Source organism: Crinia signifera, chromosome 6 (genome assembly GCF_055691185.1).
Source record: "Crinia signifera chromosome 6, ASM5569118v1, whole genome shotgun sequence".
NCBI classification, from domain to species: Eukaryota; Metazoa; Chordata; class Amphibia; order Anura; family Myobatrachidae; genus Crinia; species Crinia signifera.
This window is the reverse complement of record NC_139222.1, coordinates 168,046,293-168,072,796: the sequence shown is the minus strand read 5'-3', so window position 1 is coordinate 168,072,796 and position 26,504 is coordinate 168,046,293. Positions and strand designations below refer to the sequence as shown.

The 26,504-nt window shown below is 45.2% G+C and overlaps 2 protein-coding genes and 1 long non-coding RNA gene across 5 annotated transcripts; 1 reads left to right on the top strand and 2 right to left on the bottom strand.

Annotated features, from left to right (window-relative positions):
* Positions 1-2,154: 2,154 nt before the first annotated feature.
* SUMO2 (small ubiquitin like modifier 2) lies at positions 2,155-7,605 on the bottom strand. The gene is made up of 4 exons (XM_083148040.1): positions 7,448-7,605; positions 6,740-6,871; positions 4,775-4,846; positions 2,155-2,833 (listed from the first exon to the last, which is right to left on the bottom strand). The coding sequence occupies exons 1-4, from the start codon at positions 7,466-7,468 to the stop codon at positions 2,771-2,773; spliced, it is 288 nt and encodes a 95-aa protein (XP_083004166.1). The 5' UTR covers positions 7,469-7,605; the 3' UTR covers positions 2,155-2,770.
* An 11,067-nt stretch (positions 7,606-18,672) lies between these two features.
* LOC146007139 (uncharacterized) lies at positions 18,673-19,129 on the top strand. Its single transcript, XR_014444251.1, has 3 exons — positions 18,673-18,785; positions 18,867-19,006; positions 19,088-19,129. It is a non-coding gene; the product is annotated as an uncharacterized LOC146007139 (long non-coding RNA).
* A 2,254-nt stretch (positions 19,130-21,383) lies between these two features.
* LOC146008582 (uncharacterized) lies at positions 21,384-24,654 on the bottom strand. 3 transcript variants are annotated; one of them, XM_083148039.1, is made up of 4 exons: positions 24,373-24,654; positions 23,989-24,297; positions 22,770-23,880; positions 21,384-21,452 (listed from the first exon to the last, which is right to left on the bottom strand). In XM_083148039.1, the coding sequence occupies exons 1-3, from the start codon at positions 24,623-24,625 to the stop codon at positions 23,213-23,215; spliced, it is 1,230 nt and encodes a 409-aa protein (XP_083004165.1). In that variant the 5' UTR covers positions 24,626-24,654; the 3' UTR covers positions 21,384-21,452; positions 22,770-23,212. The 3 variants fall into 3 exon arrangements, with proteins under 3 accessions (XP_083004165.1, XP_083004162.1, XP_083004164.1); XM_083148036.1 differs by having other exon boundaries at positions 23,989-24,654; XM_083148038.1 differs by lacking the exon at positions 21,384-21,452 and having other exon boundaries at positions 22,699-23,880; positions 23,989-24,654.
* Between the last annotated feature and the right edge of the window lie 1,850 nt (positions 24,655-26,504).

Genomic DNA, 26,504 nt, shown 5'->3' with positions numbered 1-26,504 from the left:
AGTTTTATATTGTTAGGTCTGTGGCAACAAATAGCAAGACCCCAAACAGGAACTAGTATTGCAATCAATATGATGAAAACTTATGGTATGTACACATGCAACTCAGACTAACTGCCAATTTTGACTATCTGCTAAGATTTACAAATACATTCTACAGGTGATATAGTCTAGATCAGGGCTGGCGCTACTGGCTCTGCAGAGCCTGGAATGCAGGAAGGCACCAGGCTGTATAGGCACTCTCGCTGCTCTGCCACTGTGCGCAGGGACGTAAGGTGCTGCTGCTGTGCCTGTCAGTGTAGGACAGGCAGCGGCACCAGCAGCAGAGGAGGAGCAGCTGTAGGGTCAGGACTTGGGATGGTTTACACTAGAGGGTAGCAGCAGGGGAAGTCCCTGCACCTTCCTCACTGCTGTGCTTAGCCCCTCCCTCAGATCTCAGCATTAGGGCCATGACAGCATGTGCCGAGCTGTAATTGGAGGAGCTAGGCACATGCTGAATAGAAGAGCTGCTGATTGGAGGAGCTCCTCTGATCCCTGAAACACACAGGATATCATAACATGGACCTGTCTTGAGTATGCACCCTGCATCTTCACTCGCTCTATCGCACCCCCTCCCAGTATCTGCCCCCCCTCTACCTGCCCAGTAACTGAAAGCCCAGTCCCTGGCCAGCATATTACTCTCTCCCCAGCATCTGTACCTTTCTCCCTGCTCATTATCTCTCCCTTCTCTCACTGCCTATCACCTTTTCCCATTATACCTCTCTGCCCATCATCTTTCCCATTAGTAACTCCATCTACCCCGTCGGAATAGCAAATGCCCCCCATCTGAATTTCTCCTTTTTCCATGTACTCCATCTATAATTTCTATACTCCATCCATATGCCACCATTTTCCCTTCTCACAGATCCCCTTTCTTACTCTTCTGCTCTCTTCACACCTTACATCACTACTACTGTGGGCATTGTGTATAAGGTGTATTACTACCGTAGACTTTGTGTGATGGGCACTACGTATAAGGGGAACTACTGTTGTGGGTATTTTCAGTTGCATCGCTGCAGGTGTCATGTTTAAGGGGCACTACTGTGGGTTTTGTGTACAAGGGATACTTCTATGTGATGTATTGTGAATCAGGGGCACCACATGTATGGTGTAATTACATTGGTATATGCCTATTCCTTATGATACCACACCCTTTACTTGTATGCACTGTCCCTTTAGGAGAGGGAGGGTGCAAATATAGTTTGCAGGAGGGCGCCGGACACCCTAATACCATATCTGGTCTAGATAGAAGCGCCTTCACAGTCTATTTAGCCATTCGATAGACACAGCAGGGCCGCACATTGGGATTGCATGGGGCTGAACACTGTGGAATTTTTACTATATAGTTAAAGTCACAGTGGGATTTTGGCTGTTTGCACAGCTTTACATAAAAAGGATAAGCATTACTTCTATATAACTCTTCTGTACTGTTGTGTCTGTACACAATCAATATAGTATAAGTACAAACAAGCGATGCATAATCAACCTCATGTTTTTGCCTCCGGTGGTCATGTTTGTAGGCTTTTGATCTGTGTAAAGGGGCTGTAGGATTACTAAACCAGCAATATAGGTTAACACACTTGTGTATGAATACACCTATTAGTGGTACTTGAGGAATGTATTAGAGTAACCTTGGTGTAGTGAAAGTTAGCTTATGGACGCCTCACTGTGAAAGCCAAAGTTACCATCTGCTTAAGAATCCTGGTCAGCCTAATTCTGTGTAACAGTATTAAGTTATTTATATAATGCACACGTTCCACAGCGCTTTGCAGAGAACATTTACATCAGTCCTTGCCACAGTGGAGCTTACAACCTATATTCCCTACTATATGCACACACATTCTAGGGTTCATTTTGTTGGGAGCCAATTAACCTACCAGTTTATTTTTGGATTGTGGAAGGAAGCCCATGCAAGTACAGGGATAATATACAAACTCCACATAGTTAGGGCTATGGTGGGAATCAAACCCATAACCTCAGCACTGTGAGGCATTTATGCTAGCCACGAGGAAAAACACATAACCGCATTCTCCCATCGCCAGGAACATGTAATAAGTGTATAACATAGGCTTCATCTGTTCGCATTTGCTGTTCATAAATAAAAGACCCAAAAGGTAATTTATTTTAAACAAGATTTATTTAAACAACGAGATGTTGGAAAGGGAATTTCTACCTAAAATGTGTTTTTTTTTCTTTTTCTTTTTTTACATCATTCCTAGTTATGCACCCGGCTACATGTAACAGCTACATACAAAAAGATATAAAATCGTTAACAGTTAATAAAACAAACCAAAAAAAAAAAAATATGATACCCCAATTGTGTGGAGGGTTTGCTCCCTAAGTATAACCCATTAGCTGTTGGAGGTGCCTGTAAATTGCTGTGTAAGGATCACCCAGCCAGTATAAGTTAGGTCTCTGTATTTGACAGCACTGGGTGGTCTGTAGGACAGAGCAAAATAATTTACTAGAATAAAAGTTGAACAAAATAGATCAAAATACAGATTAAGGTGGGAGACTGTGCAAAGCACCCACCATTTTGGGATAGCTTGGTCCAAAATCATAATGTTAAAGAAAAATAAAAGGAACAAAAAAAACAAGCAAGAATTAACCCCTAGAATAACATACACACATCCACCCTATGTTTATGTACAATAAGGGAAGGAGGATGAGGTGAACATAGTCAGGAAATTTAACAGTGGAGCCAGTAGGTGATGGGTTGGGCAATAAACATGTTCTAGAAGTTTCCTCCCGTCTGCTGCTGGAAAACATCAATTGTATCTTCATCCTCCATTTCCAACTAAGGAAAAAAAATATATATAATTAGAAGTATGAAAAAAAGTATCCCCACAAAGAATCCAATGCTTCTTACATAAACAGGAGAGGAAAAGTCATCCTCGCCGTATTTAATGTTTAGCGAAACACGCAACGTAAACACCTCAAATGCAGTGCATTTTGTAGCGAGTCCCACTGTTTTGATGGCTACACTCAGTTTCTACCACGCCTCAGGGAACAGGCGAAATGGAAATAGCAGGTGAACGGGATGGCATTATACTCTGAAGTTGAGCTAATGGAAATGCTTGCCGTATAGCTCACTGTCAGGGGCTCGCAGACTACATTGAATATGCCTTCTAGTGTAAAGCAAGCCACTCATCAGCATGTACCACTGTCCATTTGTAGTTATTGGAACTAAAAATGAATGGGTATGTGCTACTCTCACCTTGTCCCTTCTCCAGACAGGGTTTTTTTTTCTCCCAGTAGTGGGAGACCAATGCAATACTGATGGACTGCATAATCATACCGCTGGAAAGCACTCTTAAGGTGCAGTATTACATTTAGTAGGCCAATTTTGAAGGAATTACCCTATATTGCATTATTTCTTTTTTAAAGGGGGTTGGGAAATTAAAACAAATCTGTAAAGTAGATGTATGAACAGCTGCTGTTTTCTAATAATTTATTAGTTGAACAGTGGCAATAAAGCTAGTCTGAAGTTTCAACAGAATCACAACCTGGTACCATTGTTCAGTGATTGGAAAGGGTTGCTGAAGCAAAATCTGCAAATTTAACGGTGCCCATACAGTGAGATGTGCGCACGATACATTTTGTGCTAGATAGCCTTTAGTTGAAGTTGTACGCAATATGATAAAACAGCGTGTACTAGATGTGATCTAGTACAAAAAGTACTGTCTGCACCTACTTTTTGTACTTTGCAATACGCAGGAGTGCACATCACAAGACATGGTGAAAACGGAGCAATTTGTACTACATGTGATGCTTTTGAACTAAAGTTCAGAAGACATGCAATCATTGTACCGTGTATGGGAACTTTAAGCATCAGATGGAGAGAAGTCCATTGGATGTTTAGTAGAATTTGACAGAATGTCTTACTTTTATTCATTAAAAAAATGGTTTTGGCACAGAATCATTCCTTGTAGACACAGATTTCCATTCATATGGCAGTTATCCCATATGGGAATACCTATACTCTTGCTACCATAGCTGGGGAGTGCAATTTGTTGCCAAAGCATAGATAACATTGGCCTCCAAAAAAAGAAATTAATCTTAAGGCCCCCATACACTTAAGCTACTTCTCGGAGGATAGAAGTCGCATACGTTTTCCCTTCAACTGACGCTATCCAAAAAAAAAAAAATAATCGCATAAAACACATGCGATTCCAGCCATGGCTGCTAGATCCAATAAATCTTTACAGCAGCCATTGCAATCTCAGCTCAGATCTGATGCACACGGGACTGTTGATCAGAATCTGAGGTTATTCCTTTGCCAAGTGAATTTTTCAAAATAGGTGTGAATTTCTATTCATCATAATTACCTGTAATGTTTACCTTCCATAGAAAAGGTTTTTTTTTGTTTTAAACACATTTTTTATTTGGATTTATAAAACAAAATGGGAGCGATACTGGCATTTAAGATATTTTGCACACCACAGATGTTGACACTTAAAGGGTTAAACACATGTGATTTGACACTCATCCGATTCCTTAGCCCAATACATCGGAATCTGGTGAAGAGGACCCAATTTGAATTAGTGTATGGGCACCTTTACACTGTAATGCAACAGTTATATTGTAGTAACCTAGACTAAGCAGTGGTCCCAAGAGGATTACAGAACAGAGCCAACAGTTTTTACAGTATAGGAAAAAAAAATTGCCACTTAACTTATACCATGGTACTGGCACTGACCAAAACTTAGTTATTTTAATAATTAGCCAACATGGTTACCTGTGCTGGTGTGTCCGTTTCATTGATAGGCTGCCCATCAAATCGGAATCTAATTTGCCTCATTGACAAACCCTATGGAAAAACAGAGTTTTTAGCATTTTTATAGAATTCAATTCCTGCCACCCACCGCCGAATACATTTCAAACAATTGTTAGGGTTATGTTATTTATATTGCACATACTTATGCAGTACCTTGTACTCAATTACATCAGTCCCTGATCCAGTGGAGCTGGTAACTCTAAGGTTAATTTGGTCAGAAGTCGATTAACAGTATGTTTTTTTGGGGTGTGTGAGGGAAAACCTGTACAAACATGGGGAGAACATGCAAGCTCCCCACTGAATTCCTTACTCAGAAATAAGTGGCAGCAATGCCAGTGGTTTAAAAGCAGTGTATGCACCCCTGTGGTGCAACGAGGCTCTTACAGGGGTAAATCAGGTTGGTGGTTAAGAATCAAAATCAAGCTGCTATGGTCAAAACCAGAGCTAGTGGCTACCAGTCAAACAACATGTGGCCAATCAGAAGCACAACTGTACACCACTACATAACTAAACATTAGGATGACAGATATGCACAATTTACTTTATCAATAAAAATTTTCCTAGGGGTGCCTGAAAAAAAGCTGATACTCTAGGGCAGGCATGTCCAACGTTGGCCCTCCAGATGTTTTGAAACTACACATCCCAGCATGCTTTGCAATAGTTTTAGCATTCTCTAATAGCAAAACTGTGGCAAAGCATGCTGGGATGTGTAGTTTCACAACATCTGGAGGGCCAACGTTGGACATGCCTGCTCTAGGGTGTCGTGATTCAACAAAGTTAGGAAAACGACTGCACTATGATACTCATGGTGACCATTTCACACATTATCATTCTATGGAATTGCTCCTCATCTGCACTATCCCAGCAGTTAAATGCCACTGGTCTATACAGACATTGGAGAGTTTCAGTCATCAAATAGGTTATAAAAGTAAGAAACTCTTGAAAGCACAAACTGCTCATCTAGAACCGCATGCCTTTTTGTATTTCTAAGCAGTTTAGTATAGGGGCATCTCTTTTATATGACTTTCAGAATAAAGTTAGGAAAAATATTTTTTCTGATAAGATTCACAATATATGGTCTCATTACTCTACCACTATAGTAAACATACACTTTTTTTTCCCTAAGGAAACATTCAAAAATCTATGCATAGGAAAAAAAAAAGGAGTGAACTTTTTACAAACATCCTCCCTAATGTTAATTGGAGGAAAGAGGGTTATGGGGCATACACGGGGCGATTTAAGCCCCATTTCTAAGCCAACTTAGATCGCTTAGAAATAAAACAAATCACGGTGTGCGCCTCCGCTATTGCCAGGCTAGATATTTCAAGCATGATTGAAATATCTAGCCATTGCCCATGTTCTCTCTACTGAGAACACAGTTAGCAACAGATCGCTCAGCACACATGAAAACCATAAGTTCGTAAAATTATTGATACATGAGCAGCACACCGAGAGATACTTATGGGACCTACGCACAGTGATGCATGTAGATAAGCATTCTAAGCAATGTTATATCGCTCAGCAAAGCTATAAGCCACTGAGCGATCTGTCAGGGCCAGTGTTCTCCCGAGAGAACACTGGCCCTGACACTGAGCGATTATAGATTTGGCCAATGTGCTGATATGAATCGCCAGGCAATAGCGACACACTTGGCCAGGCATCGCTATTGCCCCTACAAACAGCAATGTACGGGCAGTCTCTGAGCAACGTAGTTAAAGTAACATCGCTCAGAAAATGGGCTGAAATCTCTACGTGTGTAGGCCTCATTGCGCTTTACAATACACAATGTTAATTTTTTAGCGTAACAAGTTCACAGTTGCATTAGTTTAAAGGTGCCTTCTCCAGCTACATTAAAGTTGATTCTTAGAAGCTATGCCATCCTGGGGACTGCACCAAGAAGTACAGTAGCAGTAATGTGATACTTGCCTGTCGCTCACAGTAAGCCTTCATAAGCTTGTTGAGTGGAGTATGTTTCTTGATTTTGAACTGCACCACTGAGCCATCCTGGCCAGCCACCTTCAGGTTAATGTGATCATTGTTCTCAGTCTTCACACCTTCCTGCAATATGAAGAGTGCTTAGTAACATCCATCCTACTGCACAACTACACTTCCATTCCAACAGTGAGCAACTCATGGTCATATACGGGAAAAGAAGCCTGTTGATATGAAAGTCCTGTAGGACTCTGCTCATTACATGCATATAAGTACATCATAAAAGTTGAGGCTACTTATTTTCCAATTATGTGCCAAGAAAGTTTTCAGTTAAATATTCATATGTACATTACATGATGCAGTCACATGGCACACACGTATAGTGCAAGCCCAGTGTACCTGCACATGGGAGCTTCAGCAGCAGAGCACTAGCTGTGTGTGTGTGTAAAGCTCACCCGGCCACAGCATCACCCGCCACCGCTTATATCACAGCCAAGTCGCCGATGGGGGCCTCGAGAACTCACCCAGTCGGTCGTATACCACAATACGCAGGTATCGCCTTCCCGCCGTACATCTACCCCCCACAAACACACAGGCCTCTGCGCTACTCACAGCATCGCCATCACCTCAGGTTCCCGTCACGGAACATACAGCCCCGCTACATCTCCCCGCAAGTCCTGAACACAGCCCCCGAGACAGTACCTTTGGTTTATCGTCCGCCATGCTTGGTCTGACGCCGGTATCCGGTGCTCTCGGTAGTGCCGCCTCCCCTACTCACAAAGAGCCTGAACCCGCGCGGGTCGTGTGCCGGGAGCGCGCACGTACGATGGTTATGAAGCGCAGCGTGCGTGCGCGGCCCCGGATGGACACACCTCTTGCGCGACGAAGAATCCCGCTCTGAGGAGCACGTGGCGGCGGGGGCGCGCATGCATGTGGGGGGCTGGGTGAGCGCTGGCGGTTGCTCTTCTTTTTATACTGCTTTAGAACAAGAGAGAGACTGCTTAGGATTGTGTACAGACAATGAGATATAGGAGAACAGAAGAGTCCCCTGCTGCCAGGGGTAATAGGGCTGCTCTGATTGTTAGCATGTGAAAGAGTGCATTGCATAAATCACAACATAGCATAACACTCAGTACTTTTAGCCTTACTTAAGCACATGCACTTATGCGCACATGCTATATGTTGGTTGATGGTGTTATCCATGACGGATTCTGAAATGTTTACTATAAAATACGCTCATATCATCATTTGATAAATTGAGTGGTGACATCACCCAATTTAATGTAATGCATGTTAAACTGGATGATTGCTTGAGTGACACATATACTTGTAACAATACATTGGGGTCGATCCTGTTAAGTGCAAGAACTTGAGATGCAAATCATTTTTTGTCCATCACTTCCTTTGCCTCTCTATTTTCAATCATCGCAGAGAATTCAGAGTGTGTTATTTGATATTCTAATTATCAGTGTTTCAGTGGCAAAGTAGTGTGGTTCCTATTGGTTGACGCGAGTGGCAGGATTTTCCACGATGGGAAAATGTATCCCAACTCGTGAAGGTGGACATTTATCCTGTATATAAGGCAAGCCTTAAACAACTTGCGTCATATGCTGCATGGATTGCTGGAGTTGGTGTTTGGGTCTTCTGTGCTGCATGTTTGTACTTGATTCCTTCATGAGTTTTTTTTTGGGGGGGCTGGAGAAATGAATAAAAATATATAGCAGAAGACAATTAAGGGGTAGATGTATGAAGCAGTGATAAGAGAGGAGTAGTGATAAAGTGCCTGGTACTTTATCACTGGCCAATCAGCTCGTAACTGTCCCTTTTGAAACCTCTAGCCTGTAACTTAACAGTCAGGAGCTGATTGGCCAGTGATAAAGTACCAGGCACTTTATCAATTCTCCTCCATTATCACTGCTTCATACATCTACCCCTAAATATGGGGCAGCACGGATGGTGTAATGGTCAGCATTACTGCCTCACAGCGCTGAGGTCATGGGTTTGATCCCCACCATGGCTCTAATTGTGCAGAGTTTGTATATTCTCACCGTGCTTGTGTGGGTTTACTCCGGGTACTCCGGTTTCCTCCCACAATCCAAAAATATACAGATAGGTTAATTGGCTTCCAACAAAAATTAACCCTAGAATGTCTGTGTGTGCGTGTACATGTGGTAGGGAATATAGATTGTAAGCTCCACTGGGGAAGGGACTGATGTGAATGTTCAAATATTCTCTGTAAAGCGCTGTGTAATATGTATGCGCTATATAAGAAACTGTTAATAAATAAATAATAAATAAAATAGGGGAAAAAAATAATAATTTAATTAATACATATAAAAATGTAATAAAAAACAACAACTCACTAAATAAAAATCTCGCCCCTTCATGGTAGCGAATGGTTTTCCTTGAATTATTGAGGACAATACAATTTGCAATAATGCTAATTAACTCTAATTAGATTGCAGAATGGCATCTTAAAAACACAATGGAATTACATCGCTCTGCAAATTAAAAATAATAAAAACAAATTGCTCTCTTCGTTTTATTTGATTACACAATTATAGCGATTTCAACACATATGGAAGCAAATTATTAATTTAAGACAACTCCCACCGTTTCGCAGTTAATAGGATCGACCTCAGTGCTTTATGTACAGCAGTGTGATGTATTATATGGTGGCACTGTTGCCAGGTGTGTACCCCATTTTAGAGCTGAAATTAAAGATATCTTGTGTGTGAATTAACAAAAATGCAAAGCACTCTTGCTTATTTTATGGGTCCCCAGAACTGACATTCAAATGAACAAGTGTGAGCCGGGGAGGGTAGCAAAGCCATATACATCACAATGGCTTTGCTCCCCAACCCCCCACGCATATTGCTGCATTACATCGCTTTACCTGCCCATTTCACTAGGAAGTGGCTGGGATGGTGCCTCCTTGCCGCCAGTATTTCGAGTTGCATACATTACAAACATGCCACCTTAAATGTAGCCTATATGATACATAACAAGTAGCATAATCAACTCTAATACTTACATGGTGCAATTTGAGGGAACTGCCCTGCTGCACAGATTAGATCAGGCATGCCCAAACTGCGGCCCTCCAGCTGTTGTGAAACTACACATCCCAGCATGCCTTGCCATCTTTTTTAGCATTCCCCAATAGCAAAACTGGGGCAAGGCATGATGGGACTTGTAATTTTACAACAGCTGGAGGGCCATAGTTTGGGCATGCCTGGATTAGATTAACAGAGTTTTGTCATAGGGATGGCTATAGACCAGGCATGTCCAACCTTTGGCCCTCCAGCTGTTGTGAAACTACAAGTCCCATCATGCCTTGCCACAGTTTTAGAATTAGGAAATACTAAAACTATGACAAAGCATGCTGGGATGTGTAGTTTCACAACAGCTGGAGGGCCACAGGATGGACGTGCCTGCTATAGTCCATCAATGATTCAAAATCACCAACGTTTAATGGACAATGTTGAATACTTTTGCCATTGATGGGGGAGAACAAAATGTTTTGCCATCATTAATGGTATAGATCCATCTGATGGTTCTTTATTTTCCCCGTATAGATTATTGAGACACAACGTATAGAACTCCCCCAGCTTCTGATTGACTCATTGCCCAGCCAGTGAAAGTACAGGGATCTTTACATTAAACAAAAGTACTTACCTGCAAATCGCAAGCAGGCACCTTCTAGTTCTGGTTGTTAGGATACACCTGAAAAAAAACCTGGTAATATGTGGGAGCATATGAAAATCGAACATTTGCTCCAAAACACTGGAAAACAGACAATGTTACTTCATACCCCTTTTACACCAGAGCTGCGACCCAGATTATTGCCGCTCCAGTCCGGGCCGGGGCTTGGTGTAAAAGGGCAAAAAAAAAAATAACCCGGGTCCTGTTACCCGGTGTCCGACCCGGCAAATGTTCAGGGTCGGACACTGGGCTTCCCCTGAGTCAGGGGCTGTGTAAATGGGTAACCGGGGTCATCCGACCCAGGGACCCATTTCCTCCAATCACGGAGCCCCAACCTCCGGACCGCAGCGCCCTGAGGTCAGTCCGGAGGTTGGGCAGGGTACTATGCATCCATTCACCTCATGGATGAAGTGTCGGTCGTCGTTGCGGGGGTGTCAGGCGGCGTTGCGGGGGTGACGGTCGGCAGGTTACCCGGCGCTTGGAGATTGTCATCTCCAAACGCGCGAGCTCAGGGCCCAAAGTCACCATCTTCCCTTACCCGGCATAATGCCTGGGGACGCCAGTTTAAAAGGGAACAACTTCCGGGTCGCATCCGGGTCCAAAAACCCGGATGCGACCCGGCAGTTTTGGTGTAAAAGTGGTATCAGACAAATTAGTTAAATCTGCTTGATTTAGCAAATGTATGTATCCAAACAATTGTTTTTGTCAATTTTCCACTTTTTGGGAGCAAATGGTTGATTGTCATCATAGGCGTGGGCAGCTCATTTTCTTAGGGGGTGCACCATTGAAGGGGCGTGTCCATCACGCCTACTGGGCATTTCCATACCCGCCAAGTAGGCGGAACCAAAAATTTACACCGTATTACATGTGACACACCCATTACATAGTATACCACATGCCATAATGCCCATTACATGTTATGCCACACACCGTAATACACATTGCGCCTCACACTGTGATACACATTACTCCTGACACCGTGATGCCCATTACACATTATGCCACACAGTGTGATGCCCATTACACACTGACACATGTGATGCCCTTTACACATTATGCCACACACCATAATGCCTATTACATATTATGCCACATAAGTAATGCTTACCTACATGCTCGTTGCTAGGAGTTACATGGTTGATACCAGGGGATTCATGCACGTTGCCATGGGGTATTGCATGCTTGTTGCCCAAGGGGTATTGCGTGCTCGTTGCCCAGGCGGGATTACCTGCTAATTTTCCAGGGGGATAACATGTTTGTTGCCCAGCAGGGGATTACATGCTCATTTCCCAGGAGGGGATTACATGCTCATTGCCCAGCGGGGGATTACGTGCTCGTTGCCCAGGGGAGAGGCAGTGCAACTATGTATTAGATGGGGATCATTTGAGCGGGACCTGAAAGGGATTATCTGAGAAAGATATTTGCAGGTGGCACAATCCAACTCTGATCTGAACCGGCCCTAGGCATGGAATGCATGCCCCTAGGCATTTGTCTATGCCTAGGGCCAGCTTTATCTGGGTGAGTCCCCCCCCCCCCCCCAGCTTCAGTAAACACTCTGGCTAACAGGTGGCCATCCCTGGCACACTCCCCCTCCAGCAGCTCCAGCAGTGTCCCGCACACCTCCAGGAGAGGGACAGCATGGTGGCCGAGTCTGTCACCAGGAACCAAAGAATGCACATGTCCGCGCACATCCCCCGTTGATTGGTGTACCGCTGCTGTTGACCTCCTGCACATCAACAGCAGCGGGACAGCAATCAACGGGGGACGTGCGTGGACATGAAGGAGGCTGCTGAACACAGGTGGGTGGGCATCAGCGGGGACTACAATATGTGGTTGCACTGCTCAGCTCCGCAGCCAGCCGCATCATCACTGCTGCTGCCGTTCTAAAGGAGCAATCATGCGGGGGGCGCCGGCCATACATGTTTCCATACATTACCAGTTTTGTGTTCCCACCAGACTTAGTGGACATATAAATCTTTAGGTAAGTACCCAGAATCTTGGCAGTGTGCTGCGGGAAACAATGTATTTTTTATCTTACTCAGAATTATTCCACCCCCACCACACACATTTGCATGCACCTGAGTGATATCACTAAACAAATTGTCTCCAGTATCCTGATGCTGGGAGCTGTGAAGATGTCTACAGATGTCCTGTCTTCAGAAAGGCCACCTAGTGGCCGAAATGTAGACTACACTATATGGAATGGTGATGTTTGTACCTTTATTAAATTCTTTCATTATAAGACTGTGGTGAGTGCCCTCATTGGATTATTATCCTACACTGCTATATGAATGGGACAAATGATTGTCACCTTAGAGGTGCACCCCAGTAAATGTTCAAAGGTGGCCGTGATTGCGAAGTTTCTGAATAATATATATATATATATATATATATATATATATACTCTCACGCTGCAATGATGGAGCAGCAGCAGCACACGGTGAAAAAATGTCACAGACTCAGCAGGTTCAGCAACGTTTCAATTCTTTAATCGTCATCAGGCGTAAAGTACAATTGAATAGATCTCATCTTATATCCCCAGAAACCGGCGTGCACGCTGCCCACGTAGTTCGCTGCGGCAGGAGAAACATGTCATCACAATGAGACACATCACGTCCGACACCATGGCAACGTATGGAAGCGTCACCACGGCAACGGACACTAAGATATGACCTCAATAGTTAGACTGAACCACCACCGCCGTTCACCGTTAGGCAAGCAGTACGCGTGTATTAAAAACATAGCAACAGAAGGAAAAGGTACATGATGCATTATGAGCATAAGAAAAATACAATAAGAAAAATACAATATAAACAAATATTATTACTCAAAGTGATAATTCTAATATAACACATTACAAGAAGGCATGCAATCCTAGATGATCATTTAACCCGTATGGAACCATCGTCCTCAGGCGATGAATCCATCGGGACTCCGATGCAGCGTGAGTATATATGTGAACAACCGCAGTGTGGATTCAATGCTGGCACCGGGAAATTGCTCTTTTATTTGGTGTTCCAGGTCCACTGGTTGTTTGTATTGATACGGTTCTGCTGCAGGGATAGACTGTATCTAACTGACGGCACCCATATTTCAGTATTTGCATTATCCCTTTATCCGGATTACGTCATTTATGCTATATGGATTTGTTCCGTTGTTTTTAACATCATAGCTGAAGGAGGGATTGGCGATGATGCATCCTTTGAGTGTATTAATCTGGCGAAGCTCACACAAGGGATTTCCCTGACATTATTAGATGTGGAGGCCGATGATATACTGTTCAAGGATACATTGGATGATGAAGGATCCCGATCACCTGATTTGATATATCGTGATTTGTTGAGACTTAAACAGAAAGAACTTGATTTCTTCTATCACGGTGTGACTCTTACTGACTACTAAGGAGAAGCGCATACCGCACGGCTTTAGGGTTAAAAATTGCCCTACTATTGTCAAACATAATTTATCTTTCTGCAAGTGCTGGATTGGTGTGCTCAATAAATGTAGCTATGACCTGATGCTCTTTGTGAACCTGAATAAGGAGATCCTGGTAGCTGATACCGCAACGGACTGGTGTGGCAAACTTGAGTCCCAACGTCAACAACTAAACAAAGTTATCAATGAACATAACACCGTTTATCAGTGGACTAATGCTGATGTAAGGGGGCGTGGTCGACCCAGGAGGCGTGTGTCACAGACTGACTACGTATGCCCTAATCGCTCCTTTGACAACTATACTACCAGTGATTCTGACTATGACAACCAGGGTTCTTCCTCCAGGATGCCATCTGCCCCTTTAGGGGTCCGCACCAGATTTCAACTCCAGGGCGACAACGAGCCTGGACAAGGCGTGGTGGCGCGAGGAAAGCGCGGCAGGCCGCCGCTCAACAGGAGACCATGGTAATCTTCAATTTATCATCATACACCCCCACGGACTCTGAGTTACGGGACCTGAGTCAGGGTCTTTCATATGTTCCTACTACGCCGTTTAATGACTTTGACTGGCAGATTGAGAAGTACCATCTTAACAGACAGCTTTGTCTGCAGGAACACTTTTTGAATGCCAGTCCTATGATTGATGGTCCTGATTGTATGGATAATTCATCGTTTTATGTTATTCCTGGCCAATTACTTAAAATATTAATTTGACCAATAGAGTAACAATGTATCGATTAAAACGTTTTCTAGAATATTAAGTCATGATGTTGATGCATATATTAAATCTGATCAATCTATTGCACATAATTTAGGGCTCTCAAAAGTTTGTCCGAGAATCCTGATATCATCATCCCCCCGCTGACAAAGGCATGCGTGGTGGGGATTCAGGATTTATCAGTATATCGTCTTGAAATCAATCACCAGCTGGCAGATTTTAATGTCTATTTACCCTCACAGCGGGATCCCGCTGCTGAATATACTACTATTCTTAGGTCTAGAGTTGATAGAGCTGTACAGGAGGGGATTATTGGTAAAACATTGGGGCAAAGCATTGATACCTACATGGCCGGTGACTCCGGTCATGTATACTTTGCCCAAAATACATAAACATGCTACCGCCCTTCCTGGCAGACCTATTATAGCTGCTAACAACTCCTTGTTACAGAATTGTGCTTTATTTCTTGATGCCTTTCTACAGCCCTGCATAGTACAGCATACTAAATATCTATTAGATACTACCGCATTTATTAATAAATTGCAGGCTGTGAGGGACATTCCAGTTAATATTTTTTTATGTAGTGTTGACGTAACTAGGCTGTACACCGTCATTCCCAATAATGCGGGTGTACAGGAGGTATGTCAACTCATTAGTGACAACCCGCTGTACACTGGTCCATCCATGGATTTATTTTGTGATCTGCTGACCATCTTTTTGATGCACAATTATTTTATCAATGATGGGCGTTTCTATTTGCAATGCTCTGGATGTGCGATGGGGTCCAATGTGGCCCCATCGTAAGCCAATACGTACATGTTTGCAGCCGAACAGGATATCTTTTTCAGTGATCCCTATGTATCTGGCATGATTAATTTTTATGCCAGATACATAGACAATATATTTCTAATATGGACTGGTGCTGAGGAGCAATTCACTGATTTCATTGATAGACACAATTCATTGGGCGGTATTCAATGAGCCAGAATCGCCAAGTTTTATGGCGATTCTGTGTTTTTTTCATGTGTGCCGGCGATTTTATGAGCTGTATAAGCGAATCACCCTATTCAACGTTGTCTATTCGCCGCTGACGACCGGTGAATGAAGCACCAATCGCCAAATGTGATTCTCTACAAATCGCCGGTATTTGTCTATAGGAATTTTCATGGGGATTCGCCGGTAGTCGACGGGAATCACCCATGAATCGCCAAAAGTGTATTCAATGAGAAGTTGGCGATTCTTATTTCTTGTTTCATATCGCCGTTCCTCACCGAGTGTCCCTCGTCATCTTTTTATGGTGAACTTTTTTAGGAACCTGTGAAATAATTGGTTTTAAGTGTTCAATTTAACTCTGCAAGTGTAATGTATTATTATTTGCTGCCCTGTTGTGATGTGATGGTCGTAGAAGTGCTATACAAATATATATTTAATTTTTTCTGGTATTTTTTTTTTCTCCCACAACGCACTGTTCTTACCCATGGTGCACCTCACTTACCCATGATTCTCCTCCCCACCTCACTCCTTCGTTTGGCCTTTGAGGAGATTACACAGCTTTTGCAGTCTGCTGTATTGGAAACGTTTTTGTAGGGTAATTTGCGTTTTTTTGCATTTCACTGCAATTTCTTTAACACTGACTACAGTAATGGAGCTGTTCAGGGATACTATTGTTGTTTTCATGCTGAATGCCAGTGTGGAGGAGGAGGTAGATATGATGGAACATGACACTAGTATTCCGGCGATAGCTCCATTAGGTGAGTCGGTGCGGGTTTCAGTCCCACGTCCACGCCACTTTCGTACTAGGCGTGAACTGGGTGATCTCACCGAGGCGGAGGTGATTTCTAATTATCGCCTTTCGTCTGCGGCAATCCATATGCTGTACGATCTCATGGAGCCAGACCTGGTAGCACGGAAACGGGGCAATCACGCACTCACCGGTTTCCAGAAACTGTTGGGTGCGTTGCATTTTTTTGCGTCGGGCACATTCCAGCCCACTTTAAGCCAAACATGCGGTTATTCACAGCCAACCCTCTCCCGCTGTATAGCACAGGTCATAAAGGCATTCCGCAAATTAACGACCCAGTATATTAAATTTCCTGATCAAGACAGCGAATGGAATGAGATCAAATTTGGCTTTTTCTCAAAATGGAAGTTTCCCAGTGTTTTGGGCGCGATCGACTGCACCCATGTGGCGTTCAAACCACCGTGTGCATCAGAGGAATGTTTTCGGAACCGAAAACACTTCCACTCGATGAACGTTCAGGTGGTTTGCGACCACCAAATGAAAATAACCAACCTCCTTGTGGGTTTTCCTGGGTCGACCCACGACTCGTTCATTTTAAGCCAGTCCGCCCTGTATGCCGATTTCGAGCACGGCCGAATGCCGGACGGCTGGCTGTTAGGTAAGTAGTATGTTTTTTTTGGCTGTGGGGGGGGTTTTGATTTGTCTTGAAATCCAGACATTGTTAATAATGTAATATTTTTTTTTTTGGTTTCCATAGGTGATGCGGGTTATCCCAATAAGGACTGGCTCCTGACCCCATTATCTGATCCTGTGGGCGAAGCTGCTGAAAGGTACCAAAGGGCTCACACGACAGCGAGGGCTGTAATTGAGCGAACCTTCGGTGTCCTTAAAAGCCGGTTTAGATGTTTAGACATGACCGGCGGAGCCCTTTTATACTCACCGGCAAAGGTTTGCGGCATAATTAATGCTTGTTGTATTTTACACAACATTTGCATTGCAAACCGTTTGCCGGTGACCGTGGATGCTGCGGTTTTCCGGCATGGGGACCTTTCAACAGCTTTGCTCGCCGGTATGAATGAACGAGTGGACGCGAGAGCTCGACTCATCCGGTCATATTTTGCCCAATGTGAGTATTTGTAGTCCAAAGTTTGTGGCTTGTTTGATTAGTTATATGATATTTAACACTTTTCATTAATTTATGTTTTCTAGAGTTCCGTTTGGGCACGTTAGTGTTTTGGCCTGTTGCCGTTGTTCCTTCGGTTTTCTACGGTTCTTTGTTTGCCGCTGTTGTTGCGTGGCTGCTATCCCAAGGCTACGTTTCAGTTATCCCGTGAGTAGCGCTCCGCCTGTGGGAAGGAGGGGAGGGTTTGGGCCCTGTGAGGTGTCACTAACCCCTTTTTTTTATTTTCCGCAGCCTATTCCTGCTTAATACTTTCTGGAGGGCCCTACAAGCAGCTGGATCCTGTGTGCAGCGGATGAACCCCTGATGTGTGAGGGCTGCTGGCAGGTGTGGGTGCGTGATGCCTTTCCCATGGGCTACTGTGCAGTTACCCGGTGAGTATCGCTCCAGCTGGGGGAAGGAGGGGAGGGTTTGGGCCCTGTGAGGTGTCACTAACCCCTTTTTTTTATTTTCCGCAGCCTATTCCTGCTTAATACTTTCTGGAGGGCCCTACAAGCAGCTGGATCCTGTGTGCAGCGGATGAACCCCTGATGTGTGAGGGCTGCTGACAGGTGTGGGTGCGTGATGCCTTTCCCATGGGCTACTGTGCAGTTACCCGGTGAGTATCGCTCCAGCTGGGGGAAGGAGGGGAGGGTTCGGGCCCTGTGAGGTGTCACTAACCCCTTTTTATTTTCCGCAGCCTATTCCTGCTTGATAATTTCTGGAGGGACCTACAAGCAGCTGGATCCTGTGTGCAGCGGATGAACCCCTGATGTGTGAGGGCTGCTGACAGGTGTGGGTGCGTGATGCCTTTCCCTTGGGCTACTGTGCAGTTACCCGGTGAGTATCGCTCCAGCTGGGGGAAGGAGGGGAGGGTTTGGGCCCTGTGAGGTGTCACTAACCCCTTTTTATTTTCCGCAGCCTATTCCTGCTTGATAATTTCTGGAGGGACCTACAAGCAGCTGGATCCTGTGTGCAGCGGATGAACCCCTGATGTGTGAGGGCTGCTGACAGGTGTGGGTGCGTGATGCCTTTCCCATGGGCTACTGTGCAGTTACCCGGTGAGTATCGCTCAAGCTGGGGGAAGGAGGGGAGGGTTTGGGCCCTGTGAGGTGTCACTAACCCCTTTTTTTTATTTTCCGCAGCCTATTCCTGCTTAATACTTTCTGGAGGGCCCTACAAGCAGCTGGATCCTGTGTGCAGCGGATGAACCCCTGATGTGTGAGGGCTGCTGGCAGGTGTGGGTGCGTGATGCCTTTCCCATGGGCTACTGTGCAGTTACCCGGTGAGTATCGCTCCAGCTGGGGGAAGGAGGGGAGGGTTTGGGCCCTGTGAGGTGTCACTAACCCCTTTTTATTTTCCGCAGCCTATTCCTGCTTGATAATTTCTGGAGGGACCTACAAGCAGCTGGATCCTGTGTGCAGCGGATGAACCCCTGATGTGTGAGGGCTGCTGACAGGTGTGGGTGCGTGATGCCTTTCCCATGGGCTACTGTGCAGTTACCCGGTGAGTATCGCTCCAGCTGGGGGAAGGAGGGGAGGGTTTGGGCCCTGTGAGGTGTCACTAACCCCTTTTTATTTTCCGCAGCCTATTCCTGCTTGATAATTTCTGGAGGGACCTACAAGCAGCTGGATCCTGTGTGCAGCGGATGAACCCCTGATGTGTGAGGGCTGCTGGCAGGTGTGGGTGCGTGATGCCTTTCCCTTGGGCTACTGTGCAGTTACCCGGTGAGTATCGCTCCAGCTGGGGGAAGGAGGGGAGGGTTTGGGCCCTGTGAGGTGTCACTAACCCCTTTTTATTTTCCGCAGCCTATTCCTGCTTGATAATTTCTGGAGGGACCTACAAGCAGCTGGATCCTGTGTGCAGCGGATGAACCCCTGATGTGTGAGGGCTGCTGACAGGTGTGGGTGCGTGATGCCTTTCCCATGGGCTACTGTGCAGTTACCCGGTGAGTATCGCTCCAGCTGGGGGAAGGAGGGGAGGGTTCGGGCCCTGTGAGGTGTCACTAACCCCTTTTTATTTTCCGCAGCCTATTCCTGCTTGATAATTTCTGGAGGGACCTACAAGCAGCGGGATTTGCAGTTTCTTTTGCTGGTCTCTGGACGGGGAAGTCTCCAGCGGGTGAACCCCTAAAGTGAAAAAGACCTGCAGGACCAAAGGCTGTACCTGTCATGTGCGAGCACATTCATTAAAACCAAATCTGGGGTGAGTATGGAACTACGTGGGGGACTGGTGGTGGGAGGCTATAGGAGACAGTCACCGATCATTAACCCCTTCTTTCTTCTTTGCAGTTTCTTTTGCTGGTCTCTGGACGGGGAAGTCTCCAGCGGGTGAACCCCTAAAGTGTACAGGACCTGCAGGACCAAAGGCTGTACCTGTCATGTGCGAGCACATTCATTAAAACCAAATCTGGGGTGAGTATGGAACTACGTGGGGGACTGGTGGTGGGAGGCTATAGGAGACAGTCACCGATCATTAACCCCTTCTTTCTTCTTTGCAGTTTCTTTTGCTGGTCTCTGGACGGGGAAGTCTCCAGCGGGTGAACCCCTAAAGTGTACAGGACCTGCAGGACCAAAGGCTGTACCTGTCATGTGCGAGCACATTCATTAAAACCAAATCTGGGGTGAGTATGGAACTACGTGGGGGACTGGTGGTGGGAGGCTATAGGAGACAGTCACCGATCATTAACCCCTTCTTTCTTCTTTGCAGTTTCTTTTGCTGGTCTCTGGACGGGGAAGTCTCCAGCGGGTGAACCCCTAAAGTGTACAGGACCTGCAGGACCAAAGGCTGTACCTGTCATGTGCGAGCACATTCATTAAAACCAAATCTGGGGTGAGTATGGAACTACGTGGGGGACTGGTGGTGGGAGGCTATAGGAGACAGTCACCGATCATTAACCCCTTCTTTCTTCTTTGCAGTTTCTTTTGCTGGTCTCTGGACGGGGAAGTCTCCAGCGGGTGAACCCCTAAAGTGTACAGGACCTGCAGGACCAAAGGCTGTACCTGTCATGTGCGAGCACATTCATTAAAACCAAATCTGGGGTGAGTATGGAACTACGTGGGGGACTGGTGGTGGGAGGCTATAGGAGACAGTCACCGATCATTAACCCCTTCTTTCTTCTTTGCAGTTTCTTTTGCTGGTCTCTGGACGGGGAAGTCTCCAGCGGGTGAACCCCTAAAGTGTACAGGACCAGCAGGACCAAAGGCTGTACCTGTCATGTGCGTGCAAGGTGTTAAGTAATGTTGTTTCTCATCAATAAATTTTACATGTTTATTCACCTCTCGTCCATGAAACCAGTTCATGTCAAATGGAATATAGCTAGCTTGAGTTTGTGTTTGATTTTGGTAGAGTTTTTTAACTATTGAAAATAGTGATAAATCAATCAATTATATGGTCAAATCTAAGTTATCTAAGCTATGGGAACACTCTCCCAAAATCATTTGCTTTCTGAAACTATCACCCTGTAATAGGCCCAGAAATTCGCTTTTTGGATCAATCACTACTGTTATGAGATGGCGGGGATTGCTCCCAATATTTCACTGAGACACCTTCAGAAATCTATTTAGGTGTATTTGGCAAGAATGACATATTTAAGGAAAAGCTTAGAAATAGGAGTATCAGTGAAATATAAACCCAAAAAGTACTTGGTGTAAACCGGCACCAATCTGGAAACTCCTAGCTTGTATGCATGTAAAATAAAAAAAAAACCTTAATATTTATCTGACACTGACCCTTTATCATTTTTTTCAGTCGTTTCAAAAGAAAATGGTTCACAACTGAAAAATGGAATAATACTCATCTGATACCTTTTTAATAACATTCAGAAGCAAGAAAGCAGTCAATATATTTGAAAAACTTTATTTAACTTTTCACATGTTAAATTCCGAAATAAATTAATACCATGGTAAAGACTTTCCCGGTGTCAATTCTTCATCCTTACCGTCGGTATAACCTGCAAAAAAGGAGAGCAAAGTTTTGAAATTGGTATCAAAAACCTATTTGGGAAAAGATGTGAGTTGCAAGTTGTGGGCACCGGATGCAGAGTAAGCGTTGTGGTAACGCACAAGCCAGCCACACTTCAAATGCGCCTGGTCTGTGCGTTAGCACAAGGGACAAGATGTGACTTGCAAGTTGTGGGCACCGGATGCAGAGTAAGCGTTGTGGTAACGCACAAGCCAGCCACACTTCAAATGCGCCTGGTCTGGGCGTTAGCACAAGGGACAAGATGTGACTTGCAAGTTGTGGGCACCGGATGCAGAGTAAGGGTTGTGGTAACGCACAAGCCAGCCACACTTCAAATGCGCCTGGTCTGGGCGTTAGCACAAGGGACAAGATGTGACTTGCAAGTTGTGGGCACCGGATGCAGAGTAAGGGTTGTGGTAACGCACAAGCCAGCCACACTTCAAATGCGCCTGGTCTGGGCGTTAGCACAAGGGACAAGATGTGACTTGCAAGTTGTGGGCACCGGATGTGGGCACCGGATGCAGAGTAAGCGTTGTGGTAACGCACAAGCCAGCCACACTTCAAATGCGCCTGGTCTGTGCGTTAGCACAAGGGACAAGATGTGACTTGCAAGTTGTGGGCACCGGATGTGGGCACCGGATGCAGAGTAAGCGTTGTGGTAACGCACAAGCCAGCCACACTTCAAATGCACCTGGTCTGGGCGTTAGCACAAGGGACAAGATGTGACTTGCAAGTTGTGGGCACCGGATGCAGAGTAAGCGTTGTGGTAACGCACAAGCCAGCCACACTTCAAATGCGCCTGGTCTGGGCGTTAGCACAAGGGACAAGATGTGACTTGCAAGTTGTGGGCACCGGATGCAGAGTAAGGGTTGTGGTAACGCACAAGCCAGCCACACTTCAAATGCGCCTGGTCTGGGCGTTAGCACAAGGGACAAGATGTGACTTGCAAGTTGTGGGCACCGGATGCAGAGTAATCGTTGTGGTAACGCACAAGCCAGCCACACTTCAAATGCGCCTGGTCTGGGCGTTAGCACAAGGGACAAGATGTGACTTGCAAGTTGTGGGCACCGGATGCAGAGTAAGCGTTGTGGTAACGCACAAGCCAGCCACACTTCAAATGCGCCTGGTCTGGGCGTTAGCACAAGGGACAAGATGTGACTTGCAAGTTGTGGGCACCGGATGCAGAGTAAGGGTTGTGGTAACGCACAAGCCAGCCACACTTCAAATGCGCCTGGTCTGTGCGTTAGCACAAGGGACAAGATTTGGGGACAAGATAGATTAGAGGGTGCACTTGGGTATTACTCACCAATAGGTATGTAGCTTTGGCATTCTCCCCGTTTTGGATTTTAGGAGTTCAAAATCAATTTCCAATGCACTGCACCCTGAAAAAATGAAAACAAAAAATAAAAGGTGTTTGCACTGGGTGTAATTTTGATAAATATTAACAAATGGTTTAAAGGTTGCATTACAAGGGTAGAAATGTGGGATCAGATTGCTCTTTTTATGGCCCATTATTACATCCACCATATGTAAGGAGCTTTCATCATTTCCCAACAATTATCAATGCATGCACGCGCATGCATTGCATAACTGTTACGCCCAACTCCTTAGTGAACACAGCTGTAGAAAAAATTTGCAAGGGTTAAATAATCATAAGAAAAGACAAACTGAAAGTAGGAGAAAAGAAAGCTTTGTATATTAACATAAAAACAAACAACATGTAAAATAAATGGAAATATACGACCGTGTTCACTGTGCAGGGTCCTCCTCCGCCGGTCCCGGCCTTTGGGCGGTTGAAGCTCGAGCAGGAGATGTGCGATGTGGTGGCGTCCTTGGTCTTTGGCTGGAGGGTGGAGGAGGTGGATACATTCCAGCGTAGCCTTGGTATGCCTGAGAAGATCCAGCCCACGATGTTTGGAGATGCGCAGGCTCCTGATGCCGACTTGATGAAGATGGTGGCATCCACGGTGAAGGGGTGGCTCTCGCTGGTTGTCCCACGTTGTCCGGATTGTATCTCCGCTGCAGGGAACTGGCGATCATCATGCAGCTTGCCGCAATTTGTGTCTGGCAGGTGGAAATTTGTCTCAGGGTCTCCTGTTGACACGCTGCATTCTCAACCAACTTGTAGATCCCGGTCATCATCACCTGGTTATCCTCTCGACGTCTGCGTTCGGATTCCACCCAGTCTTCATGCCGTCTTCGCTCTATTTCGGCCCAATCCTCCTGGCGTCTTCGCTCGATGTCGGACATCGTTGTGGCCAGTGTTTCAAGATGCTTCTCCATGGCTGTCATCCTCTGCTCCATCATGATCCGGTACTGGTTCTGATGATCTTCTATTTCAGATGCCAATTGCCGGACTCTATGGACGCGCGTTGGAGCCTGTTCTCTCTGGATGTCCTCCACGAGCTGCATTCCGGCTATAAAAAAAAAGGACAAGATAAATAAATTTTATCAATTTCACACAATGTAATCTTTAAAAAAATACAAAAAAAACACAAGGTTACAAACAAATGGCAAAAGCTTACAATCCATCAGTGGTGGTCTGGTGGGATCCACCTCCTCCTCATCTTCAGACGCTTCCTCGATGTCCTGGATGGAATGATGATAACTTGGAAGCTGATGGGCCAATCCTCCACTTGCTGTAGATCCTTCTTCACCCAGTGGGGTTTGCAAGCTGCTGTCTTCAAATCCTTGAGAGGTGTCTTCTGTTTGAATGGACGATTCAAACTGACTGATCGAGTACAGATCAAGGGTGATGGTCTCTTCCTGTGTTGACGGTTCTTCAGCCGGTTGGCTTACATGGGTGTCTTCTGTCCGATCTTCAGCAACGACAACTGTTGAAATGAGAATATACATTTTAGAACATTGCAATATAATTTTAGAGAGAGCAAAGTAGTACAAATAATTACCCTGCTCCTGAGTTTGCGAAGGTGCTGTTTCTGCAGGTGTTGTCTTCCGTCTTCTTCGTTGCGCAGGTGGAATTTGCGCTTCCAGAGCATTCAACACTTCTGCTCTGCGGACATTGGACTCCACAGAGCCTGGAACACCTTCCACCATGATTGGATTCATGTGTTCCTGGATGGCTCGTTCCCACGGCTGCCATGAAACTTGTAATGGTGGTCCGCCTCCAGTCCCAATTAGATGTTGCCTGACTTGGCCCATCTTCCGTTTTGTGTGCCGTCGACAATCATTGTATCTTTTGTGGCATTTGTCGATCGACCTGACGTTGCCACTCACTGCTGTAATCTAAGATGCAAAACATCACATTATAAACAATCAAATAATGCACTTTTTTAAATGGATTTATTTTAATAAAAAAAAACAATGAACCTTCTCTGCAATCGAGGCCCATATTCTTTTACGCTCTCTACTGCTCGTTTCCTGTCTTCTTTGTCCACACAGTTGGTCATAGAACTTGTGGACCATTTCAACCAGCACGTTGCTTTCTGCAGTAGTGAACGGGATGCTCTCTTCTTCTCCCTCGGCAAGTTGGTCTAGGGGAACCTTTTTTTTCCTGCCAGGTTTCTTTCTCGCTACGGGTGGTTGGACCCCAGAACCACTGGGTTGTTCGTCCAGTGTTCTGTCTGTAGCCTTTAAAAAACAAACAGTGTCAGCAAAATTACACATAGATTTAGCATATATTAAACATTAACTTCATGATGTATTAGTATTTGGCCACGCCCCTTTCCGTCATATGTTGTTCGCCTGCATCTTTCTGCGTTTCAGCAAAGAGAACTGCAAAATGCCGGCGATAACCGGAAATTATCACGGACTGTATTCATATCTGAGCTGGGTTCCCCAGACTGCTGTATATAGGGGACATCACAGGGCTGTATGTCGGACAATAATAGGATGTTATACTGAATAATCCAAACAGGTTATTCAATTAGGATGAGTATGTGTGCTACTGGAGGGAAATATTCCCTCATGTTATGTAAATGGCTGTAATATGTTCCCTAAGCTTTGTATACTGTATCCCATACTGCTACATATGCATATGAAGGCAAGAAGAGCGTTTTATGAACACAAGAGAAACTGGGAGGATAAGCGTTGCCCGTGGTTACGTCACTGCCTCCTGGTTATGTTGTTAGTAAACTGTGATGGTAGCATGAATAAGGGATTTGCTACAATGAAGTTAATTATGGCAGTCTTCCCGAATGCTTAATACCTAAAGAATATAACTGTATATCTAGAGTCAAATGGTCCGGCTAGAAGCGACCAAAAGCTTAGATTAGAATCTGTTTAGTTTGTGTATATTTTTTGGTTCTGGGATCAAAGGGCCTCTTTATATATCATGCAACCGCACCCAGCATAGGAAGGGTTAAAAATTCCAGAGGGTGGTGGAGAGGGGTGCCTTTGGGATTTAAGTGGGTGTTTGCAGGGAGAGAGAGGCAGAGAAGTGTCCGAGCGTCAGCGCTGGGAGTTGTGGACTAGCGTGTCCTGGCCATCTGATGTTAATCTGAAGGATAACATGGTAAGGTTCTGATAACGTGAATAATACTGATGACCTTTCTGTATATAATGTATATAGACTTTAAATGCTGATTTTACATGTAGAACCCGTGTGTAAAATAAAGGTAATACTTTGGTATCTTTGCTATTGTTTATTCCTGTGCAATCTTTGGAACTAGGAGTGACCCCGGGGCTCTGCGTGAGGCTTAAGTCGCGCTGCGCTGCTGCATGATCCCGGGATCTTCACACTGGTTGCCAAGGGGGGGGGGGGGGGGGGGCAGCAGAGTAGGTGAGCAGGCTATCAACGCGGCGGGGGACTGGACCAGCTGACACGCTGATCTAAGTCACATTTGTATCATCCTTTACCCCGCCACCCTGACAGTGCGCAGATCTACTCTGCTGAGAGCGGATGTTACAGCATCCTATCCTGTCCCCACCCCCCACCCCTCCCCACTGCTCTCAACAGCAGAGTGGACTTAGGATGCAGAGTTTGAAAAGTTAACCTGCTCTCATGCAGGGTTCGTGATGCGCAGCAGCAGCAAAATATATAAAACCTACAGTCATCGGCGTCCGGTGGGCACTGTTTAAT